At 37.2% G+C, this 24,930-nt stretch overlaps 1 protein-coding gene across 3 annotated transcripts in view; it reads right to left on the bottom strand.

Moving 5' to 3' along the window:
* The window catches only part of KCNK2 (potassium two pore domain channel subfamily K member 2), a 197,287-nt gene that overhangs the window by 73,950 nt on the left and 98,407 nt on the right, over positions 1-24,930 (bottom strand). For all 3 annotated transcript variants that reach the window (XM_086694816.1, XM_086694817.1, XM_025921068.2), the window contains exon 3: positions 13,489-13,606. In XM_086694816.1, the coding sequence (XP_086550942.1) occupies positions 13,489-13,606 (118 nt within the window). The remainder of the gene's footprint in view (positions 1-13,488; positions 13,607-24,930) is intronic.

The raw sequence follows: 24,930 nt of genomic DNA, 5'->3' as shown, positions 1-24,930 counted from the left end.
GGGAGGATAATATAATATTTAAAGGAAACTGTGCAATTGCAAACTTAAAGTCTGTATTTAAGACAATTAAGGAGAATTGAAATAGTAGGAATTCTAACCATTGCTTAAGCTTACAGAATACAAACGAATTTCCAGATTTACAGAAAAAATAAAGGTAGAAAGAATTTTAAAAGGCACATAGTAGAGAGAGAAAATTGAGAACAAAGAACAGAACGGCACAAAAAATTGTCAGTGTCCGTGATGGTGGAAAAACATAATCATTAGAATAGAATAATCAAAAATAAAATTAAACAAAGGTTAAAAAACCCAACAAAATAAATGAATCCAGTGCAAGATTAAAAGAAAATCTTTAATTAAAAACAGAGGCACTTATGGAAAATAGGTTACCAATAAAGGAAAGAATATCAGGCCAGTATCAAACTTCTGTCTAACAGCAAATGTCAAAAGACGATACAGAAAAATCTTCAGGGTTGTGATGAGGAAAAGTTGTGATTCCAGAATCTGACAAAATGATCTTTCATGCAAGAAAGCCATTTGCAAACATGCAAATATTTATTCCACTCCTGTAGCTTCACTGAAAAAATTGTCTCTCTGAGGATTTATATAAGCTAATAATTGTGAGATAAACCCTCCTAATGACAAAGTATTTAAATGATATGCTGAATTCTTTCTTTCACAGTTTAAATGACACATGTTGGATCTCATGCTGGATTATACAACAATTAGATGAATGGATCACATTGCCTGGAGAAAGTATACAAAATTGTTCTTTCCACTTTACAAAGGTAAAGCACCACAGCACAACAAGTAGCCATTCCAAATGACAAGTAGATTAAGGAAGGACTTTCTGTATCTTTGAGGTTCATAGTAAAAGATCTGAGGGGCACCTAGGTGGATCAGTCAGTTAAGCATCTGACTCTTGGTTTCAGCTCAGCTCATGACCTGACGGTTTCGTGAGTTTGAGCCCTGTGTCAGGCTGTGTGCTGACACCGCAGAGCCTGCTTGGGATTCTCTCTCTCTGCCTCTCCCCCACTCTCACTGTGTGTCTCTCTCAAAATAAAAAATAAACTCAAAAAATTTTAAAAAAGATCTGAGCCACTGTTTTTAGTTTATTTATTTGTTTATTTATTTAAAATATGAAATTTATTGTCAAATAGGTTTCCATACAACACCCAATGCTCATCCCAACAGGTGCCCTCCTCAATACCCATCACCCACCCCCTATTAGTTTTTAATTTGCAAGACTAATAACCTATCCGATGACAGACATGCCAACCAGCTTAAATTTATAATATCCATAAGGATCATGTTAAATATTTCCAAAAATCAATGATTAGGTATGATATCAACTTATGTCAACTACATCAAGTAAGCACACACTGCAACATGACTATAAAAAGCATAATCGTATCTAGTTACTTTCCTTTTTTATACATTTGTGCATTTTTCTTTTAATCATATACTACTATATATGAGAAAAGACCAATCTATATATGCAATTTGATAGATAAAATAGTCACGATCGTGGTTTTTTAAAAATCAAGCATAGCAAAAAGACTATTAAAAAATAGTACTGGATAAAGGAAACGTGAAATCATATACATACATATCTATATATACACACACAAAGTTAGATACAGATATATTATCTACATAGCCATATACACATACAGAAATGTTATAGAACACTTAAGTATCCAGTATTGCACTGTTCCTCATGACAAAAAACTAATGACCATTAAAGGGGACAGAGATATGACATATCATTTAAATGGAAAAATATGCAGCTGCTAAAACAATAAAGCAAATCTTCAGGACGTGATGAGAAAAAATTTGCAGGACATATTACACAGAAATAGCAAAGCAGAGAGTGGCTTTCACTTACATAATAAAGGACCGTGTATATATTAATCACACACACACACACACACACACACACACATTTATATGTACGCCCAAATGATGTCTAGAATAATAACGAGAAATGGTAACAGTGGTGGCCTCTGTGTAGATGATGGAGGGAGGGGGCTCAGATGCAGGCAGAAGACTTTGCTGTCACTCATAGTTTTTACACTGCTTGTTTCTCACTTGTTTACTCATGTACCTGTACTCCTGATTTAAATTTTTAAGGAAAGGTATACAGCATTTGACTTTAAGAGAGCATACCATTAACTATTTTCATGCCCAATGTTGCCCCATAAAAGAGTATTATTTCTTCTCTGTATTGACATCGGCAAAACACCTGTCTTGAGTTACCTTGATTTATATCTTTCTTAGATTTATATCTTTTTATCTATGAGTTTTGAATGGCACTTAGCATGGCACGCCTTCAGACTTTCAGCAAACATTTATAAAAGTCAACCAGGAAACATTGCAGAAAGACAAAGAGTTTGTGAAACATAATGTATAATCAGGCCTATGCTATTTTTTCTTTCAATTATTATCCATAGTAAGAGTATCTTTATTATAACAACCTCCTTTCTATTATCATAAATGTACCATTTCCACCCCCTAAAATATCCCCCAAGGAATATATTGACTCCTGTTCCTGGTAGGAAATTTTTTTCCCCCAAGTCTGAATTTTTGAAAGGCAGAAAGTCATGGATTGGGATTGGTCGTTCTCTACTTTTCGAAAATACAGCATTTTTCATCGTGGTTACAGAAAACAACTCAGAATACACAGGAGTTTGGAGAACTGAAAATATCTAACACTATAATATCACTCAGAGCTCAGCAATAGAATACGATTTTCTTATTTTAAGAACTGTAGTTTCACATGGTTTCCTTCTGAGCACTATCCTTAGTTCTCCAAGCGATCATTTAGTGTGCTAGCATCTACATGAGCATATTTTTGCTATGTTTCTAAAATGGATTTTTACCCATATAAATTTGAAGTACCACAAAATTTTTGAAGTACCACAAAAATTATATTTTACATCAGTCTGGAAAAAAAAGTAGAAATTATCTAAGCCAATGGCTTTAAACCCTTTCTAGGAGTATGGATACCTTGGAGGACCTGATATACACTGTGGACCCCCTCTCCAGAAAACACGAAGCTTATCCATATGCCTTCTAGAAGTTCACGAGGCTTATTTCAACCTTCATTAGACAATGAGGGGAAAAAACAGTATATGCTTGAAAAATGATCAATATTTTGTACATGGCAGTTAAACATTGTTAAATATACTATCCTCTGAGTTTTCATAAAATCCTATGAGATAGCAAGCATATTTATTATTATTCACCTATTAGGAAGCCATTTGAATATTCACATGTGAGGAAACTCAGAAAATGATGTAGTCAAAATCACACAGTGAATAAATATTAGAATCAAATCTCAAAGCTAGAGCTTCTATTTATGAACTCTATCCTTTTTTCCTTGCCTTACACTCTTTCCTTTAGTCCAAGGTTGGCAAACTTTTTCTGTAAAGGGCCAGATAGTAAATACTTCCAGCTTTGAGGGCCATATGGTCTCTGTTCTAGTACAAAGCAGCCAAAGATAATACTAAAATAAATGGGTGTGGCTGTACTCTAATAACTACATAGCAGGTGGCAGGCTGGATTTTGCCCACAGGCCACAGTTTGCTGACCCCTGCATTATTTTGCCTCTACACCAAAGATAACTCAATCTTTTAATTTATTTTCCTGGATTTAATGTTTTTATCATCATGATTCTGACTTTGTTAAACGATCATTACTAAAATACATGCTAATGGAATCCCTAAATAACATCACCAATAACAGCAGAATTTCTGCCTAAAAGCTAAAATTAGAGTTTTACATATTAATTTTTATGTTCATTTTGAGATCGTTTCATGGATGAAACCACCATGTGGGGACGTCGTTTGCGAACACAATCTCTAATAATTCAACAGGAGCCAATATTACATATGAAAAATAAAAATTCCATTGCAGTGCTGGCATTAAGGGAGACATAGTTTGGAAAAGCAAAATGTAAAATATACTTTCTGTCAACGTTTAGTTTGTTGGAATATCAAGTAACCTTTAAGAAGGGGTATTCAGTGAGTGTATTTGTTTATAGCACTTATTAAGACGATCACCAAATATCTGGGTTCTTCTGAGCACAGGGTAGGATTGCATTTCCCCACTTACAGTCTTGAAGTTGGTTTGGCCCCCATGTCATGTGAGTGAAGACAGTGTGTGCACTTACTGAAGCTCCATGAGCCAGTGTGCAGGTTCCCATGCACAGTTTCCCATGCTCTGGTCCCTATGCCAAAGTGACCAGGAAAGGCCACGGAAAGAGGGACGAGTGTCACCCGGGGTCTCTGAGCTAAAACGGTGGGCAGGGCCCTACTGTTAATCCACACTGAAGATACAGTGTGAATAAAAGAAAACTTTTATTTTGTAAATCCACCAAGATGTGGGGATTGTTTGTTACAGGAAATAACTTAGCATATCCTAACTAATATAAAGGCATACATTTAAAAAAATCATATAGCAAACAGATTTACACAAATGTTAATCTTTATTATACTCAAGTAATAGTAATACCTCAAGGTTACATTATATACTATTTCAGTGATCACACTGTGGATTATCTATAGGTCACTTAAATAACCAATCAGCTCATTTCATTAAACCAAAATACACGTTAACTACATGAAGAAACTAGTCAAATCTGGCACTTAGCATTGTGATAATAAGTGGTTTGAGCAAACCCTAATAAATTACATGAAGGCAAACACGATATGTATTATGAGTGAAAATGGGTGCATTCAAGGTGTAAGAAAAATGTACTTCTTTCTATGTTGACATTAGTAATATAAATAAATGTGCAAAAAATAATATTGGCTTATTTTAATAATAAGGTAATAAAAATTACTCTAATAAAATCAGCTTACTCTAATATACTGTCATTCAGGATGCAAACTATTTTCACGTACATAATCTTATTTAACCTTCACAATAGCTCTGTGAGAAATACTAGCCCCACGGACAAACAAGAATATTAAGGATAATAGAACAGCGACTAGATCAATAATACAACCCTAGCTAGTGGCACAAAAACCTGGACTTAGATTTTCTGCAGTGAAATCTGATGTCCCTTCTATTGGATCATTCCTTTAAAAAAGAGGGAGAAATATGTTCATCCTAAACTATACTATGGGAGTAAAAGTAACGGAAGTGTCTGCATAAGTATGCCCAGCACATTATTTAGCTGTGATACAATGTATATTAGGAGATCATGCCCAGATCTATTATTTTTTTTTAACTTAAAACACAGCTCCCATTATCTACAAATGCCCCTGAAATTACCTATGAAAACACACATTCTTTGAACCAGCAATTTGGGCAGCTTATGACTTTCATATCCCTCCTCTCCTTTTTTTCTTCTCTTGCCGCTTGCCCTTGGAAATTTTACGCTTTGATAGCATAGAGGGGAGCCTAAGCGCATTAAGGGAGAGGTGAAACACATCAACGAAATTTGCCCATGTATTTGTTGCTTTCGTTTTGATAATAAAATTGAAGGTGGAAGAGGCTGAAGATTTGTAATTAATGTGCATTTTTGGATGACCTGTGACTTTCAATTGTTTCTATTATCAGTGTTTCCCCCCACCCCCAATGGGATGTCAGAACCAAGAGTTGGCTGCGTGAAATTCCAATTTCCAGTTAGAATTAGTCACATGTACATTGTACTTCATATCCACCCAAACCACCATACTTGCACACGAACCTCATTTGGCACAGGTACGTCTTTTGTAAACATCATGCTACATTTACAGCACCGCTTAAATAACAATGCCAATTTTCCAAGAGTAAGTTTGCACAAGTCTAAAGAATTTCACACACACAAAAAGGATTGGGAAGCAAACAAATATGTAGCATAATTACTAGCTGAAAGGAGACAGGTCCAGACAAAAATTATTATCAAATGAATTATTTGAGGCAGTTAGAAAAAGTATTTTTTTTTTTTTTTTTTTGATAATCATCTCACCTAGTTTTAATCCCATTCAGAGCAGTGCTTGGACATTTGGTGGTCAGTCAGATGCTCTACAAAATCGATAACCCATGGTAAACCATGCTCCATGTCAGTGGTTGAGAAGGGGGGGAAGGCAAGAAAAAAATGGATTCTGTATCTCTTTCAGGGCATGAACTTTGCGACAATTGCTTGCTTCCAATTTTGGAGTAATTTCTTGATCACAACATTTGACAGTGATAGCTTTCCAGAAGATTAAAAATAGGTTATTGCAAACTTTTCAAAAGTAGGCAGAAACATACAAAAGCGTATTTTTTTCAGAGTACAAGGAGTTCCTGATGTGAACATACCCAAGAAATGAACGACCACTATGCTATTATCATAGCCAGCCCTCCTCTTTCTGGGACCGTCAGTTTCTGTTAAACCTGTACTGTCTTGCGGTGTGTTTTCCTACTACCAAAACCAAACAAAAATGCTGCCTCACTCCCGGGAAGATTATATTCCTAATGTTCCTCAACCTCCTTCCAATCAGCACGGGATTCTAAGAACTAAGGGTTCTGAATTGAACTTCTTTGTGACTGATGTAACAAATGTATGCCCTGAGAAAAGATGACTAATCTATTTCATTATTTCTTTGGAGTCTACAATATATTTATGTAATAATTCTGCTTTATTGCCTATCAAATGTGATTTTGTACTCTGCAAACTTAACTACCATTCAGAAGATACTTTCTCTGAGAAATGCATGTTAACTTGGAAAAGAAATAAACCTATGTGAAGATTTTGAGTGACAGGAACATATGTTAACATCCTGAGATAGGCTCTATTTTCATTAATTTAAGTGGACGGGAGGAGAAACAGAATCAAAGATCCAAAACAATCTCTTAATTTCAACGTCTGTGTTTCAGCTGCACAAGGCCAGAATTACTTATTTTGGAAAAAATACTCATCCACTTTAACAAACTGGCATAAAGAAAAATGCGATGAGATTGTAGGGTCAGAGCTAGAAGTCACCTTGCAAGATTGCCTTTTAAGCTGCCTAAAAACATTTAATTTTCCTTTAAAATGGGTTTCCGAAAACCAATCTGCAATGCTCTGAGGACAGCCGAGAGACTAGTGAAATGCCACAGAGTAATGAGCGTACTACATTAATAAGATAACACTCAACACCCAAAGCTTACAACAACATCATCCTCTGGGAGAATGCTCTCTGTCAAATTCTACACCACCGTTTCAAGTCTACTCATTTCCCAGTTCGGATTGCGGCTTCATGAAATCACCAAACTGAACAGAAAGTAGTCTGACAATTTTCCCCTCACTCTTTCAGTTGTAGCTTTCTACCATATCCGACAGAAACGGCGGACTCCCTGCTAAAGACACGCATAAGGCCTCCCAGTTTACAATGTAGCCTCTGTCTTTCCCAGACTGACGTTTCTTTGATTTGGAACCGCTGGTTAAAGTGATTCTAAACCTTTGGTTTTGTTTTTTTTTCCCCGGTTTTTTTTATTGTTGTTGTTGTTATTTGTTGTTGCTCTTTTTCTAATCAATTAGGCATTATGTTAAACAGGCGAAATAGGGGTTCACAGTAAATGTGTGGCCATCGTCACAACAGCTTCACCAACTGAATCTAGGTAAAAGCGAACTGAAGGCGGTGGGCTGGTTCAAAATACAGGAAAAATAAACATAGAAGCTGCATAACTGATTTCAATCTCTACACTGAAGTGGTAGAAAACAAGAGTCCTTTGTAAATAGGAGAACTGCCACTCCAAGGAAATGTGTTCCATAAGCCTCAACATGATGCTTGCAGGATCTTACAGTTGCTAGAGTCCACAGTGGTGCCCTTGTTATTTGCATTCTGACGCTCAGAGATCGTGACTGAGCGATAAGCTTGGGCAGATCCTGGCCCTGGCATTCCAATTTACTTTCCGCTGGGGAAAATCTCATTATATTTGAATGCCTTCAGGTAATAAAATCATCTGACATCTTATTCTAATCTTTAAACCGAACTCAAAGTATTACCCATTGCATCATTTTTGCCAACAGTTTGTCCTAGACCGTAAGTGATTTCTTATTAGCTTTCAAATAACTTGGAAGAGAAAACACGAGTAGTCCCCCTTTGGCACTGTTCTTAGGGATAAGTGTATTTCCATCAGCGAACTTTTTTTTTTTTTTTTCAACGTTTATTTATTTTTGGGACAGAGAGAGACAGAGCATGAACGGGGGAGGGGCAGAGAGAGAGGGAGACACAGAATCCGAAACAGGCTCCAGGCTCTGAGCCATCAGCCCAGAGCCTGACGCGGGGCTCGAACTCACGGACTGCGAGATCGTGACCTGGCTGAAGTCGGACGCTTAACCGACTGCGCCACCCAGGCGCCCCTCTTTTTTTTTTTTTTTTTTTTTTTAATCACATGTCTGTCGAAGTGGTGGCGAGGAGGGCAAAAAGGGGACAGATACACGATTTACCCTCCTCGCCGCCACCTCCTCGGTTCAAGGCGACATCTTCGTTCACAGGGACTGATGCGACAACCTTCTCTCTGGCCTTCTTGCTTCCCCTCGTGCCCTCCGAATGGCAGCTGAGTCACATCATCCCTCTCACGTGCTTAAATCTTTCAGCGGCTCTTCCCAGCGGATTCAGAATGTTGCCATGACTTCCTGAGTCCCAGACGCCCTGGCTCCTCTTAATCTTGCTAACCTTGCTTCTTCCTCCACGTCCTGCCACGGGGACTCATCCGTATCCCTTGAACATGCCCGCGTCCGTCCCCCTCAGGCTCTCTGCTATTGCCGGCCCTCTCCCTGAACGCATCTTGGCTCTTCCCTACCTAGCTGCCGTCTTCTCGTGCTTTGAGGTCACCTGCTCAGAGAGATCTTAAATCAGCCTCCTTCGGAACACCTCCCCCCCACGTGCTCCCCCCTCTATCTACTATCACCACACATGAACTTCTTGGGTGGCATTTATTGTCATCAGTAATGGTCTTTTTTTTTTTTTTTAATGTCCTGATTGATCATTCGTCTCTTCAGCCCACCACCTTGCGTTCCTAGTCTGTCTGAATCAAAGAACAAACAAGCAAAAGTTGAGGGAAGGGCGACTAAAGTGAAGCTTCCGAATAGAACACAATGTATGAATCTTGGCCATTGAAAAAAATTCTTTTCACGGGCTAGACTAGCCCTGTCTAGGAGTTGCAAGCCTGCTGCTTAAATATTCATTTCAATACTCAACTTCTGTTAGTCACCAAGGCCTGTTGAATCCTGCAGCTAATTACTTCAACATTTTGTCTTCCTCTCTTCTTGCAACATCAACTCCAACCATCTCAGTGAACCCTCCCATCCCCCTTCTGTGGGTCACTGAGACGGTCTCCTAATTGCTCTCTCAACTGTCAGTCTCCACGCATCCTCTTCTTGACAGATGCACCTTCTAAAGTCACTTGCAACCTGTCACTTCATCCTCCAAAACAACTACAACCACAAAAAACCCAAAACCAACGGATGTTCTGTCTTATTGTAGTAGGTCCCAAATTCTCAAAACTCAAATTATATTCAGCTGAATTCTTGCCATCTGAACCAGCCAATAATATTAACCGCTACTCCTTTAAACAATTCCTCTACTCTACGCAAATTCTTACTTTTCTATCCGCAAAATAAACCAAGCTCATACCTCTTTGTATTCTTGCTCAGTCGCAGACCTGGGAGGCTATTTCCCCCTCCATCGACCTCAACCAAAACATTTTCTTCAAAGCATAGTTCAAATCCAACTTCTCTAATTAAGCCTTTCGTCCCAGCTCCAGCCCACATGTACTTTCCTTTTGCTCAATCTTCCTCCGTTGTTTAAGCCACTGTTGCATATAACATTTGCTTATACAAGACTCATTTCTGTTATTCTTCAGTTATTTCATAAGTGTACATTGTATCTCCCAAGTTGGATTGCAAGCAGGGACTGTATCTTTTATGTCCTGGCAGTGGCAGAAATAGCACTGATTCAACAGGAGCCACTGACATTGACTTGCTGATTTACATGGTTCTGAGGATAAATCCCTTCAACTGCAAACAACAATTCTAGATAACTTGGAATTCCCGAGTAGAACACACTGTTCCCTAGCCCTAATCTCTCCCACACAGACTCCCAGTGCCTATGATGTTCCCCTTCCACCTTCACTCACCTGGAAAACTCCTAATTCTCTTTCCAGTCTCCCCTAAGATAACATTTACTAAGAAAAGACAAGTATCCCTTGTCCCTTCCTTATCCATCTACCTATCCCAGTATCTCTGTAACATGTAGCTCCTAGATGTTCCCATTAAATACTCTTAACCCATAGCATGCGACACACTAGATTATAAATGACTGTTTGTCCACTGGCCTTCCTGACTGGTCTGTGTGCAACTTAGGCTCAGCCAATTTATCTTTTATCTTTATAGCAGCAGAATGATGGTGCTGTATTATTTGTTGAATAAATAAATGAACAAACTAACAAAAAAGTTGGTCATAAAATCTGTTAAAAGAGCTAAGAATGAGGGCGCCTGCGTGGCTCAGTGGGTTAAGCATACGACTCTTGACTTAGGCTCAGGTCATGATCTCAACGGTTCATGGGTTTGAGCACAACGTCGGGCTCTGCGCTGATCGTGCAGAGCCTGCTTGGGATTCTTTCTCTCCCTCTCTCTCTGCCCTTCCCCCCCTCAAAATAAAGAAATATTTTTTTTAAAGAGCTGTTAAGAATGTGGTATAATAGGTCAATTTAGCGTTATGTAATTTACAGCAAACCACAGTTCAGACCATTTAGAATGCCTATTTGTTATTAAATTCCAAAAATAATTGTTAAGCACCCCCTGTGGATCAAGCATTGGGGACGCACAAAAGATGCAAACACAGAAAAATCCCTAACCTCACAGAACTACTTGCATCTTACTAAGTGAGGTGGGGAGGAGTATGGTGTTTGCTCTGCCTCGTAAAGCACACAAATGCTCTCAGTAGAAGGTTTCTTTCTGCAAGGATGCTGACGCTGAGATGATGCCGGCTTGGACCAAAATGGCGGCAGTTTGAATGGTGAGTAGCAGTTTAACTGTGGATGTGCTCTGAGGTAAGAGCCAACAGAATTGACTGATGACTGGAAGTGAGGTTTGAGAACAGCGAAGAATGGACTGGAGCCTGTGCAACTGTGGAATGGAATTTGTGCAGGGTTTGGAAGCATATGAATTGGGAGAGTATGTAGATATATGAAGAGAAACTGTAAAATTAGGCCTTAAGTTTTAATAATCTGTTTTGTATCATTAAACTTCCCTTGGGCATACTTCCAATGATAATAACAGTCCCTTTGGCTTCTTAGGCAAATTGATAACACCAAATAGACGCATCTTGGACAACTGTAGCTAACACAGCTCCATCAAGCACTGCCTGTTCCAGGCACCGTGTAAAAGCCCCTGTAATTTATTCTACAAAACTGTCTCAAATTCTTTTTTTAAATAACTAATGCAATGCAGCCAGCGCTAGAGGTTGCAATGTCTGTGATTGTTAAAAACCACTTCAAAGCTCACATAATTATTGTCATTACAAAGATTAATAATTATACTTTGAATTTTATTGGATGATGACTTAAGTGTCAAAAGGACACGCATAAAGAAGCCAAAAGTTTTATCCTGCCCTAGATCATAATCTGTTCTAAGGTCATAGGAGATGACCTTGACCTAGGAGTAAAAGACCATGGAGGAAGTGTGGGTGACCTAGAATGACTTAATCCACCTAAGACTAAAGCCTGAGATAGAACAGTAGAGAATGTGGTCTGTTGTCAGGTAGCTACCTAAACAACCTAAATAATCAGCTACTGTGCTTAATGGCTATAATTTGGGGTAAGGCTGGTAATAATGGTTTATTTTTTCATGTGTTGAAGTATATGTCTGCAAAACTTACTGAATTTGGGATTCAAGATATGAGACTGTTTACAAACATAGGATGCAACAGTAAGTCAGCATAATGACTAAGTCTCTTGCAGAATAATTTAGTGGTGGTCATGAAGAGTTATAACTTGGACTTTTGAGTTTTCATTGGGCAGAAACAAACCACTCTCACTGAGTCTGTGAAGTTTTTTTTCTCTTCTAGACTCTAAGTAGTTTACACAATAAACAGTTATTTCCATAGTAGAAATGGCCAAGATGTCTAAGCTCTGAGGTTAACCTGTCATTATGGTTAGAAATCCAGGTTGCCATTCTTCCAGATTTTCACAGCCATACCACTTTTGACCTAGCTGCTGGAAACGGAAAAGTAAATATAGTTCCTTGACCTCTCAACAAAGGCAAAAATCAACACGCTCAGGTATTTATTTCACTGGCAAGTGATCCAGCACAAAGAGTCATTATGGTGGATTTGGATAATGACAAGACTCTACAAATTTTTTTTTCCAAAGGAAGATTTTAAGCAAGAGTTCATCCATACATTGTCTCTGTCCTCTTATTTAGGACTCTGATATAAAGTACTGATTTGAAAATCTTATCCACTTCATAATTTATCAATGGCATCACATAATAATATGAAAACTCTTAGAATCGTAATTCACACCCCAAAAGCAGACATCAGGCCCATGAGAGGAAATCTCATCACAAGCATATGTCGAAGGGAAGAATTCTTCCACTTAAAATTCCCTCATAACTGGGATGAGTCATTTCCTTCCCTATCTTGAAAATTATGTTTTAAACCCACCTCCTTCCATGTAACAAGACAGCTGTAACCCTTCCTAATCCCCACGGCATGGCAAGCATGGATTTCTCTATGGGGTCTGTATTTATAGCCTCTGGATATTTCTTGGGCACTGAATGACTAACTACCAGAAGAAAAGTCATCTATATACACCCTCTCTGCTTCCTAGAAAGTGCCGAGTGTATGCACAGTCAAGCCCAAAAAGAGACCCTGTTCCACTATGAGGTCCTTTTTAGCATTATAACAAACAACATGAGTAGAAGGCAAACAGCGAGGGTTTAGACTTTAATTCTTTTTGTAATCTTCATATTTCGGTGTTGGTTTTTTTACACATGTGCACTACTGCAAACACAATATATTTTTAAAAGTCCCTGAAGCAATCATGACACGCAAGCATATAAGAACAGGGATAATCTGTTGAACTATAGAGTTAAAATTTACAAATTGGTAAAGGTCATATCAGATAAGAACTTCATGAAAAGAATGTCAAAACAGTACTCAAACGTTTTCTTTCTACACTAAAGAATCAAAGAGGCAGGGAAATTTAAAACCACTTGTCCCCCCCCCCCCCCAAAATCATCATTTCAAGCCATTTCCTGACATCCTTATCCATTAGTCAAATGACTCAAGTACACTGCTTTTGGGGTTCATATGCATTTTAAACGTAAATTAGTATTCTGGTACAATCACGAATTCATTTCCACCATCCCTTTGTTCAAACCTTTCAACGTTCTTTTCAAAATCCATTTACGAAAATCTAGATTTCTACATGCTATAGACCAAATTGACCCACCATAAAAGAAAAATTCAAACATGAAGTTTAGCTCACAAGCTGTACCAAGATTAGAAAACAAGATAAGTTGTCTCCTACCTATAGTTGTTATAACAGTGCCAGCAAAGAAGAAGGAACTTCCCAAATCCCAGTGACTGATTTGATTGGAGGTGTTTCCTAAAGGTATAATCCCTGCATTTATTGCTGCCACTATTTGCTGCAAGTTTAAAAAGAAATTTATCAGTACACATAAATCACACGGAGGCATCAAACAGCACATATTTCACCCTAGTTGACGAATTAGACAAAGAATCCATTTTAAGGCTTGCTTTTTCATTTGGAGTATACAATACAGATTAAGGCTTTCTACTAAATAATTTAATAAGTTACATGATAAGAAAATTGTATTTGATGTCAAGTGAATGGATCTGTATGGAGCATATCATACTGCACCAATATGCATTTGTATCTCTTCTGTTAGCATATTGAGTGACTTATTTGAATCAACTACTATTTTTTTAGGAAGCAACACAGAGCAAAAATATTGCACACTTACAATTTAAATAATATATAAAAGCTTCATCAAAAAGCAGGTTATTTCCAAAGTGCTAATCATTTTGAATGTTTCAGCCAAGCCTGGTTTGTGTATAGCTGTAGAGTGTATATAACAATAAGATGCTTTTTTAAAAAGGCAATAGCAATTCACTATCAAACTTAAGTTACTCCATGTATATCTAGATTCTTAGAATCTCTGCAGATTCTTTATAAATTCGATTACCATCTCATAGCATCACCAAAATATCACCGAAAGCCCCTAGATGACAATCAACAATATTCGTATAGGGACACTAGGATCTGGACACTGCCTTGAGTGGTAAGGAGAGACAGACAGAAAGATGACATTATAATCTCCCAAATCATCAGATGTTGAGCAGAGGATAGGGATATCCAGAAGAACAAAACACAGAAGAGAACATGTTAGGAGAAAATTGTGTAGTAAAAGAGAGACATACGGATTGTAGGAAAAGGTGTTTTCTGCGTATAGTTTTAGAGATCTTTATCATTTAATTTCCAGATTTTAAAATTGGAAGGAGCTTCATTTGATAGACAAGGAAATTAAATACTGAGAGAGGTAAAGTGATTTGTTTAAGCTCAGTCTACTGGCAAGTGGACAAAAACTGCACTGTGAAAACGGAGGGCACTACCTGAGAAAGTTACCATCAGATGGAAAAGAGCATGGAATCCAGAGCTGAAAATGCAATATAAAATTACATTTGTCTGATTTGTTTTACCTTATAAACTAAAACTTTAGTAGTTCTGTGTAAAGTTAATTAAATGGCAATGCTCTCTTAAAATTTTAAACAATATAGGGACGCCTGGGTGGCTCAGTCAGTTAAGTGTCCGACTTCGGCTCAGGTCATGATCTCATGGTTTGTGGGTTCAAGCCCCGCGTCGGGCTCTGTGCTGACAGCTCAGCGCCTGGAGCCTGCTTCGGATTCTGTGTGTCCCTCTCCCTCTGCCTCTTCCCTATTTGCTCTCTCTCTCTCAAAAATAAGTAAATGTTAAAAAAATTAAAAAAAAATTTTTAACAATATATATTTATTATAAAAAATTTAGGAAAATACAGAAAGGCATAACAAGAATAATAAAACTTATCCACAATTCCAGACTCCAGAGATAAACACTGTTAATGTATTAAAGTATCTATTCCTGGTGTTTTGCTACACTTTTTACATGGTTGGATTTATGAAATATATGAAACATATACTCTATTTTTACTTAATATTTTTCTATATGTAGTTTTTCTTTGTCATTACCGTATTTACTTAATCACTGCCAGATATGTAGACATATAAGCTGTTCTAAAATTTCTTACTATGAAAAGTGCTGCTCTGAACATATTTATGTATAAATACATTTTTTTCATTTCTGAATACTTCATTGGGACAGATTGCTAGAAATAAGTTTGCCACATTAAAAACTATGAATATTTGGGGGCACCTGGGTGGCTCAATTAATTGGTTAAGCATCTGACTCTTGATTTCGGCTCAGGTCATGATCTCACAGTTTGTGAGATGGAGCCCTGCTTCCCGCTCTGTGCTGACACTTCAGAGCCTCCTTGGGACTCTCTCTCTCTCTCTCTCTCTGTTTGGCCCTCCCTGGCTCACACGCATGCACGTGCTGTCTCTCTCTCTCTCTCTCAAAATAAATAAATAAACATTAAAAAAAGATTATGAATATTTTAACGTTCTTGATATATAGTAGCAAGCAGCTGTCCAGGAAGGTTGTTATAATTTACAACTGCACTCCCAACAATTTACAAGTGCTTAGCAATGCTATTACCTCTAATATTAATATTTTATCCTTAGTGAATTGATAAGAATTGTTTACATTTATATATCCTTTATTGTGTGTAAAGGTAAATAACAATGCTTCCTTTATTATCCATTAAATGTACACAAATATAGATAAATGCACATGTATGCACACAGCACACAATGAAGCTAATTTTGAACATATTTCCACTGTTTGGATATATATGAAATCTATAAATTAATTAAGGAAACTGAACATTAATGCATAGAGAAACTTCCTATCACAGAACATGGTATGAATCTCCAGTGATTGAGTCCCCTTTAATTTCCTGAAATAAAGTACTTATATATGCTTCACATAGGTCTGTAAAGTTATTCTTAAGTATTTTATGTTTTTCCATTTTAAATTATAACTAGTCATAGCTGCTGAATACACAAATATATATTGCCTGTTCTCTGCACTAGTAATTCTCATTTTTTTTCTCAAAACCACTTTAGACTTGTATATATGAGTTATAACTTTTGATATTTACTATATTTATTGGAATTTCTAATTTTCAAAACGTTTTGATTAATTCATGTAAAAATAAAATAAGGCCATTATACATTAACATAAGTAACCTACGTTTATGAAGATTATTATGTTTTCCAAAACAAAAAAAAATAGTGAGAAGTGAGGCACTGTTTTGTAACTTAAAAATCTCTTTTTTTTTCAATATATGAAGTTTATTGTCAAATTGGTTTCCATACAACACCCAGTGCTCATCCCAAAAGGTGCCCTCCTCACTACCCATCACCCACCCTCCCCTCCCTCCCACCCCCCATCAACCCTCAGTTTGTTCTCAGTTTTTAAGAGTCTCTTATGCTTTGGCTCTCTTCCACTCTAACCTCTTTTTTTTTTTCCTTCCCCTCCCCCATGGGTTTCTGTTAAGTTTCTCAGGATCCACATAAGAGTGAAAACATATGGTATCTGTCTCTCTCTGTATGGCTTATTTCACTTAGCATCACACTCTCCAGTTCCATCCATGTTGCTACAAAGGGCCATATTTCATTCTTTCTCATTGCCACGTAGTACTCCATTGTGTATATAAACCACAATTTTTTTATCCATTCATCAGTTGATGGACATTTAGGCTCTTTCCATAATTTGGCTATTGTTGAGAGTGCTGCTATAATTATAAATCTCTTAAATATCCTGCTTGATAGAAAACATTTAGATTCTAATATATGCTTCTGTGTTCAACCTACTGGAGAGCACATCACATAGCCTCTGGAAAAACTCCACTGTAAACTCATGAGGCAATGAGAGCAGAAAAGGCAAAAACATCTCAGTATTTTCAAAAAAATAGCTTTGACCACATCAAACCTCTGAAAGGGTCTTGGGACCACATCTTGAGAATCTGCTATATACTGAACTCGTATTTTTCTTTTTTTGTCTGATTTTGTTTTCTACCTGGAGAACCAAAGTAAGCAAGCATATAGCTTACAAATAATGGCATTTTATCTCTGCATCTTCCAAAAGTTATGTTTTATTACCTTTCATCTCTTATTACATTGGCCAGCATCTCCAGAGCAATGTTAAATAAAAATAATTGAGAGCAGACTTGTTTGTTTTTTGTCACATAAAAAGTGGTTTTAGTGTTTTATCATTAAATATATTTACTATTGGCAAGGAAATGGTATTTAATTAAATAATTACAAGAGCAGGCAAATAAAAGGGACACATAAACACAACTTAAAAGCCTAAAAATGTCTTTGGAAATATTTTAAGATAGCAATAAACATACAAGGGATGTCCACACAAACATTATAAGCACAGGCACAATAATCTCTAGCTTTGCAACTCCCAGGAAAACTAATGCTTCCAGTAAAAAAAAAAAAAAAAAACAAGGAAAAGGAGGTTGGGATTTAGATAGATTATAACTGCATCCAAAGTATAGTTTTATATTTTAGAGACATTTCGTTAACACATTCATTTATTCAAAAATATTTACCAACTGTTTATGATGCTAGGTAATGGGGAAACAACAGAGAAGTAACAAAAAATAAGGGTGATAAAGTGATAAGTGAAAAAAGATAAAACACGTCTTTAGACTCCACCCTATTAAATAACATTATTTGATTGACTAGATGCAAGCTAATTTTGCCAACAATTGACTTAAAACAGCCTACGTGGTCAGCACCATTATTTTAGCCCATTCTTTTGCTTCTCAATGATGAGGTGCAACATTACCCAGACACTGGGATAACATCCACAAGTTATTTAAATGCAAAGGAAGCAAATGTAGACTCAGAAACAGTAATGCTTGGCAATGTGTGGGTTGTAGATAGTTATCACAGAGCTTGAGATGGAACTGGTGACATGTCAGATCACTCACTATGAGAATGAGTCTACCATGAGGTTCCTAAATTGGAATATTCTTACGATTTTATTTTATGTTTTTGTACAAGGTCTCTTGGTCAACAGCTACAAGAAACTGCATGCCCTTTGACAAGTGTACTGATATAGATCTAAGAGTCTCTGCAATTTCATCAATTCAGGCCATCAAAGCATTTAACAAATGCCTTCGTTAAAACTGTTTGTGCATGTGCCATATAATGTGACTAAAGTAACAATCATGTCATCAATAATAACTTCTGTGGACAATCGAGTCATGTTGATAAGTTACGAATAAAGTGAATTGTTTAGATGAGAATAAAGGACATTTTGGTCCTATAAATTTAATCCTAACATATTAGTACTTGAAGTCTTGATTAAGGAAGGGCTTCCAAACTTAAAATATACAATTAGAAACAGTATAAGATAATCTTGTTTGGATTCACATTTCATTTTTGCTCTTCAGGATATAGACAATCCTAGAACGTGCGTTAAGAAAAAGAAGCTGAATACATGGTTCTACTCAAGAATATAAATTGTAACTTCAGACACAGAGCTCTAAGAGCTTTATACTCACTGAGCTGATAAAGGTAATTACTCATAACAGTTATGATGAAAAATCCGAGTTCCATGACAGCGATGTCTTTAGAACAGAAGTTCACAGAGTTCTACTGTGATCTTGTGCCTACTTGAATTGTAAGACGTTGATATCTCAATGTCATTTGGAGTTTTGGAACCATATTCAGCTTTGACACCAAACATTGATAGGACACACTTATTTGTAATTGTATGGGACTAACCTCGGAACGCAAGGCAATCATTGACTATCATGAAAATGTTCCCGCGAGCCCAATACCTAGGAACAACTTTTTCATGTGGTAAAAGGTACCTGACTAGCTATTTTGCCATTGAAGGAAATTATGTTGAAAATTAAGTAACCCTTCGTACCCATCAGTAAGTAACCCATCAGTACACCTGATGAATGTACTGTTTTCAGAGTGGGTTATATCATAGATCTTAAAACACAGGTCACATTGGAGGCTCTGATTTCGCTTTTTCCCCCCTTACTCAGATGCTCAGATGTTCATGCTCATCTAAACAATACAGAATGTTCTGAAGGAATGCCTTCTCCAAATTCCTCCTCTGTTAATATTGTAATCATGACTTCATTAAAATACATTTTCATACCTCTAATCCTAAAAGTAAAGTCACATTAAAGTTTTAAATGATGTAAAAATTCTAAACTGCGGGTATCAACTATTAGCTCCCAACTGGGTTATACCAATGATGTATCATTGACATATCATTGACGTGGCTCAATGACAACTTCTTTTGGCTGGGTATTTAAGACGGACCTCATGTTTTTCTCATATGGAAAAGAACACTATTTCCAATCATTGACATCAGGGGCCAAATCCAGTTATACTTACACTGGCATCTGTATTATTAAACAGTTCCTTAACGAGAAACATAAGTGTTATCTTGCCAGATTTCTGTAAGGAACAATTATATATCTTTTTGTGCCACTATTTGCTTGTGGAGGAGCAAGTTTTATCCCGAGAGGGGCCTAGCCTTGAGGAAAAGAATGAAATCACACATTCACAACACCTCATCTGAACAATTCAAGTATGCAAGCAAGATTATTTTGAAAGACTTGAAGAGTCCATAATGAGAAAAGCGAAATAATAATTGATGCTCTCGTTGCCAAAGAACTTTGTGAGAAGACATAGCAGTAGGTATCATTACTATGTATTGTTATACCACAAAAATAATCATCATCCATCAATTCTACACCGTGACGTATGAGTACCATTGCCAAAAGCTACAGGATCATTGTTGATCCCATTCCTAATCTTCTGGGTATATGTCAACACCACGATCACCTAATGTCAGATGATGTGAACTGCTTTCAAGGGTCCTGCTGATAAATCCAGAGACTATCTCAAGATGGCCTTTACTCTTACAGGCGCATAATTCACATACGTCACTGTGGAGCCTAGGCAACCCTGACTGGTATATTTGAATCAATGCAAAGTCGCACTTGTTTGTGTATTTCCTAATAGTTTTTCTTTTTTTTTACAGTTTATACATTTAGAGAGAGACAGAGAGAGACAGAGAAAGACAGACAGAGAGAGAGAGAGAGGGGGAGAGAATGAGCTGGGGAGGGGTAGAAAGAGAGGGGGACAGAAGATCCAAAGTGAGCTCTGTGCTGACAGCAGTGAGCCTGATGCAGGGTCCGACCTCACGAACCGTAGGATCATGATGTGAGCTGAAGTCTGACACTTAAAGAACTGAGCCACCCAAGCGCCCCTAAGAGTTCTTTTAAACTTGATTGGCCATATCTATCTGAAATGTTCTTTACAGATATAATTTGCACAAGAAGCTTCTCCTCTGATGTCAGTGACACGTGGTAGTCTTTAATCACTGGGACTGCTTCTTGGACATATCAAATTAGGTTCAACTGAAAGGGAGCATCATAGATCTTTAGTGTAAACTTATATACAGAGGAATCCCATGCTACGTCCTTTGTATTACTGGGAAAAATGCCCAGAAACTATGGGCAGAAAATGCTTCTTCATTTTTTTGTCCTTTCATGGTATTCTGGAAGCTAAAGTAATGACACTGGCTTCCTTGCATGAGATCATATTTCTGTCAGAGTACCACTTGGGACCATTGACAGTCCAGCGAGGGAGGAAACAACTTCTTGAAAACCAACTGTATTACCATATTGATCCACAAGACTATCCTAGTCCAGCGGCAGCTCTCAGCTAATGACAGTACTAGGTTGAACCATATAAAATTGCCAACAGCTAAGCCCTTCTGGGTCTATAAGATGGTAATTTCATATTAGCATACAAGAGAATAGCATGTAATAACATGCTAACTTTCATTTCGGTGGGATATTTATTACTGCAGCATTAAAGCTAATTCCTGGGGCGCCTGGGTGGCGCAGTCGGTTAAGCGTCCGACTTCAGCCAGGTCACGATCTCGCGGTCCGTGAGTTCGAGCCCCGCGTCAGGCTCTGGGCTGATGGCTCAGAGCCTGGAGCCTGTTTCCGATTCTGTATCTCCCTCTCTCTCTGCCCCTCCCCCGTTCATGCTCTGTCTCTCTCTGTCCCAAAAATAAATAAAACGTTGAAAAAAAAAAAAAGCTAATTCCCATAAGCAGGAACTGTGAATATCAAATCAATCTATTACGTTCTTGCTTATAGTTCTATGTGAAGAATATATACATCTTAGATTGATTAAAACCCTGTATGGCTGAGAATACTGTTTTGAGAAAACATGGGCCAACTGATGAATTCTTACTGGGGATTCCAGTTGTGTCCAACTTTTGCATATATCTGAAAAGGCAGGAGTTTTATCTAATAGTTAAGACGTTTATATTTTGTAAAAGGACATTTATATATTCATCATTTGCTATCAAATATTGCATATAGTATACATTCTAGCCTCCAATTTGATAAAGGAACTTGAGACACATTACATGAAATTCAGTTTTTCAGAAATTCTATAGTTATGCAGAGATAAAACTTTTGTTTTAGCTAGGAAAAGTAGAGGAATCTACATAAATCCCTGAAATAATGAGAAATTCCAAAATTACATTCCACAGTTAAATAAACTGTTATATACAAGTATTGACAAAGGTTAGATTTTTATTTTTATTTTTTTAAATTTTTTTTTTTCAACGTTTATTTATTTTTGGGACAGAGAGAGACAGAGCATGAACGGGTGAGGGGCAGAGAGAGAGGGAGACACAGAATAGGAAACAGGCTCCAGGCTCTGAGCCATCAGCCCAGAGCCTGACGCGGGGCTCGAACTCACAGAGCGCGAGATCGTGACCTGGCTGAAGTCGGACGCTTAACCGACTGCGCCACCCAGGCGCCCCAAGGTTAGATTTTTAAAGTAGCATCGATAATCTTTTTCCTTTGAGAAAACATATTACTGATTTCTGTGAAGAAAGAAAATGGAGTAGTACATTTGCATATTTTATACAGAACACAGGTGATTAAACCATTCTAAATTTAGAGCCTGGTAAAGAAGCAAGTTTTCAAGGTTTCTCCAGTGTATATCTTTTAAGTAAGAAAGGTAATGCTATGATGTTTTTAATCTACTGTTCTTGCTGGATACAATTTGAATCAGAATACATTTCATGTTTTTTTTTAAAGGCTTTAAAAATCTTTGAATGTATTTCCATGTAATCCATTACCTATGTTTAATCGCACATTAATTAGAAACTTTTTTTTTAATTATTTTTTTATAATTTTAGGGCGCGCGAGAGAGAGAGCATGAGTCAGGGGGAGGGGCAGAAGGAAAGCGAGAGAATCTTAAGCAGGTTCCACGCTCAGCGTGGAGCAACCTGGACCCTGGAGTCATGACCTGAGCCAAAATCCAGAGTCAGACACTCACCTGACTGAGCCACGCAGGCATCCCCAATTAGAAACTCCTTATAAAGAAGCATCCTTTTTTAAAAAAAAACAAAAAACTTAAATCTTTCTTTTTTTTTTTTAAAGCAAGCTCTACATTAAATGTGGGGCTTGAACTCACAACCCTGAGATCAAGAGTTGCGCACTCTGCCAACTGAACCAGCCAGGTGCCCCCCAAAACTTAATTCCTATAACCTAAAAAAGGATAGTATTTCCTAAGGGAAGCAGTTTCCGCATACTAGATGTTAGAAAGCACCTCTAAAAATAAACATCTTGCTTACCTTCCCATGTCTTTCCTTCTATTTACAGATTATACTATCGCATGTCAAAGCTATTTTTATACAGACTAATGAAATGTACAGCTTTTTTCTTGCTCTTTTTAAAGTGTAAATTTATTTCCTATTAGCAGGAACAAAAACTTAAAATCCAGAGTAGGAAAGAACAGGGAGTGAGAGATGGATGTAATCAACAGAGCCCAAAGCAAGAGGCATACTTCTTGGTATAAGAGCTGCCTTCCTTGGTTATATCCATTTTGGAATACAATTTTAATGGTAAAATTAATGTACAAATGACTGGATTTTGGAAAAATAAGAATAAAAAAATCACTCACAGTCCCTAAAACCATTTTTGAACATACATATATATTCAACTTTTGGTTTTGTTAGCAATTATCCATTAAATGTGCTTTCAACTATATTCATATCACCTAAGATTTTGTAAGGCATTTTGAAGCCATTAATACCTTATTTCATAGTCATCAATACCTCACTGAGTAGCTACATGTAAAATAGTTCACATAACCAACCTTCTACTAATGAATACATTTGGATGACTGTATCCAAGTTCAAATGACCATTGGCAAAGTTGTTATGGAGATGATTTATACATCAGACAAGGACGGAACATGAAACACTACAATTCTGTTATTCTTGGAGTCCTGCATGAAATCACACTGTGGTATAGAAAGGATAAAATGTGGTCAAGACCCTGAGTTCTTGCAACTCTGGAGAGCCAGAAAAATACATGTGAAGCAAGCACACTAAAATATGCATTCCCATAGCTGTGCGTGCTTCCATATTTTCCTGGATTCCATATTATTTCTAGGGTATATTAATATTCTACCAGAATATTAATCTCTGTCTATCTTTCTGGCCCCTTCCACCTCACCTCAGCATAAGTACAGGCAGTAGAAAAGAGATTAATAAAAGAATAGGACAACATGGAGAAAGAAGGAGGTAGAACAAGAAGTCAGGAAGAAACAAAAGAGCAAGTAGGGGGCAGGGGGCGGGGGGAGATAAAAGATAACAAAGACGAGACAGTTCTAGGAGAATAAGATAGGAACTTAATTCAAGTCATAGCCACTCTGTCTAGGAAGTTCTTTTAAAGGAGGTTGTCCTTAAAATAGGATGCACGTAGGCAGAAAACTGAGATCAAGAAGACACAGTATCTAAGACAATATTTTTATACCATTTTGCCTGGGGCATGCCACACTAACCATCATTTATTCATGCGCTGTTTTAAAGGCCCGAAGTTCGAAACTGATGAGAAAAAGAAATAGCCCAAAATGACGCAAAGCGAATTTTACTCTGTCAATTACGTGGATCCATAGAATTCCCAAATTCAGAGATTCTGATGGCTTTTTCAGTAAAACACCACTGATCTCTAATTCAGTTGGTTTTCCAGCACACTTAAGCCCATATTTCCGTAACAGATACAAATTTAAACAAAAAAGTACTTTAACCTATATAAAAGTCATCACAGAGGAAATGGGGAAATTATTCGAGTCTCCACAGAAAAGCAACCCTTTTCTTTATTATAGGTTTCTAAAACAAATGATTTTTTTTTCTTGCCTTTTCTGAATTTGTAACTAAAAGATCATAGCAAGGACGGAAAATCTCAGGTTCTGAAAATGCACACACACAGCCAACAAAGTGACCAGCTAAGGAAATTTGTGTTTGAATAAATCAAACTTCCCATTACCAAAATCAGTCATCAGTAAGGGCAAAATATCACATTACTAGAATATTTCAATAATATTCGGATCGGCAGTTCCTCTGTTTCAGCCCCTCCCCATTAAATTTAATGTATTTCTTACTTCAACTGAGCTGACTCACTGCCATTAATAAGTCTAAAAGAAATTACTATGCCTTCAGGTTCCAGGGAAAATTTCTTAATACACTGCAGGTTAGTTTACTAATGACTCGCTAACATTACACAGAGAAAAGGAAGTCTGGCAAAACTGCTTAATATGTTTATATTTCTTGGCTCAATGTCACAAAATCAAGACAGCAAAAATAGTATATGAATAACTTCCCAAAACGTAGTGATTCATACCCATCCTGTCTGAGCTTCTTAGCTTTCCTCCAAGTTTTCCTCGTATTTCTCAATTACACACCCATACACTCACCAGTCGTAGCAAATAC

This window comes from Puma concolor, chromosome E4, assembly GCF_028749965.1.
Source record: "Puma concolor isolate L17-30 chromosome E4, mPumCon1.1.hap2, whole genome shotgun sequence".
Taxonomy (NCBI): domain Eukaryota; kingdom Metazoa; phylum Chordata; class Mammalia; order Carnivora; family Felidae; genus Puma; species Puma concolor.
The sequence above is the reverse complement of the archived record's forward strand: the minus strand, read 5'-3'. Positions and strand labels throughout refer to the sequence as shown.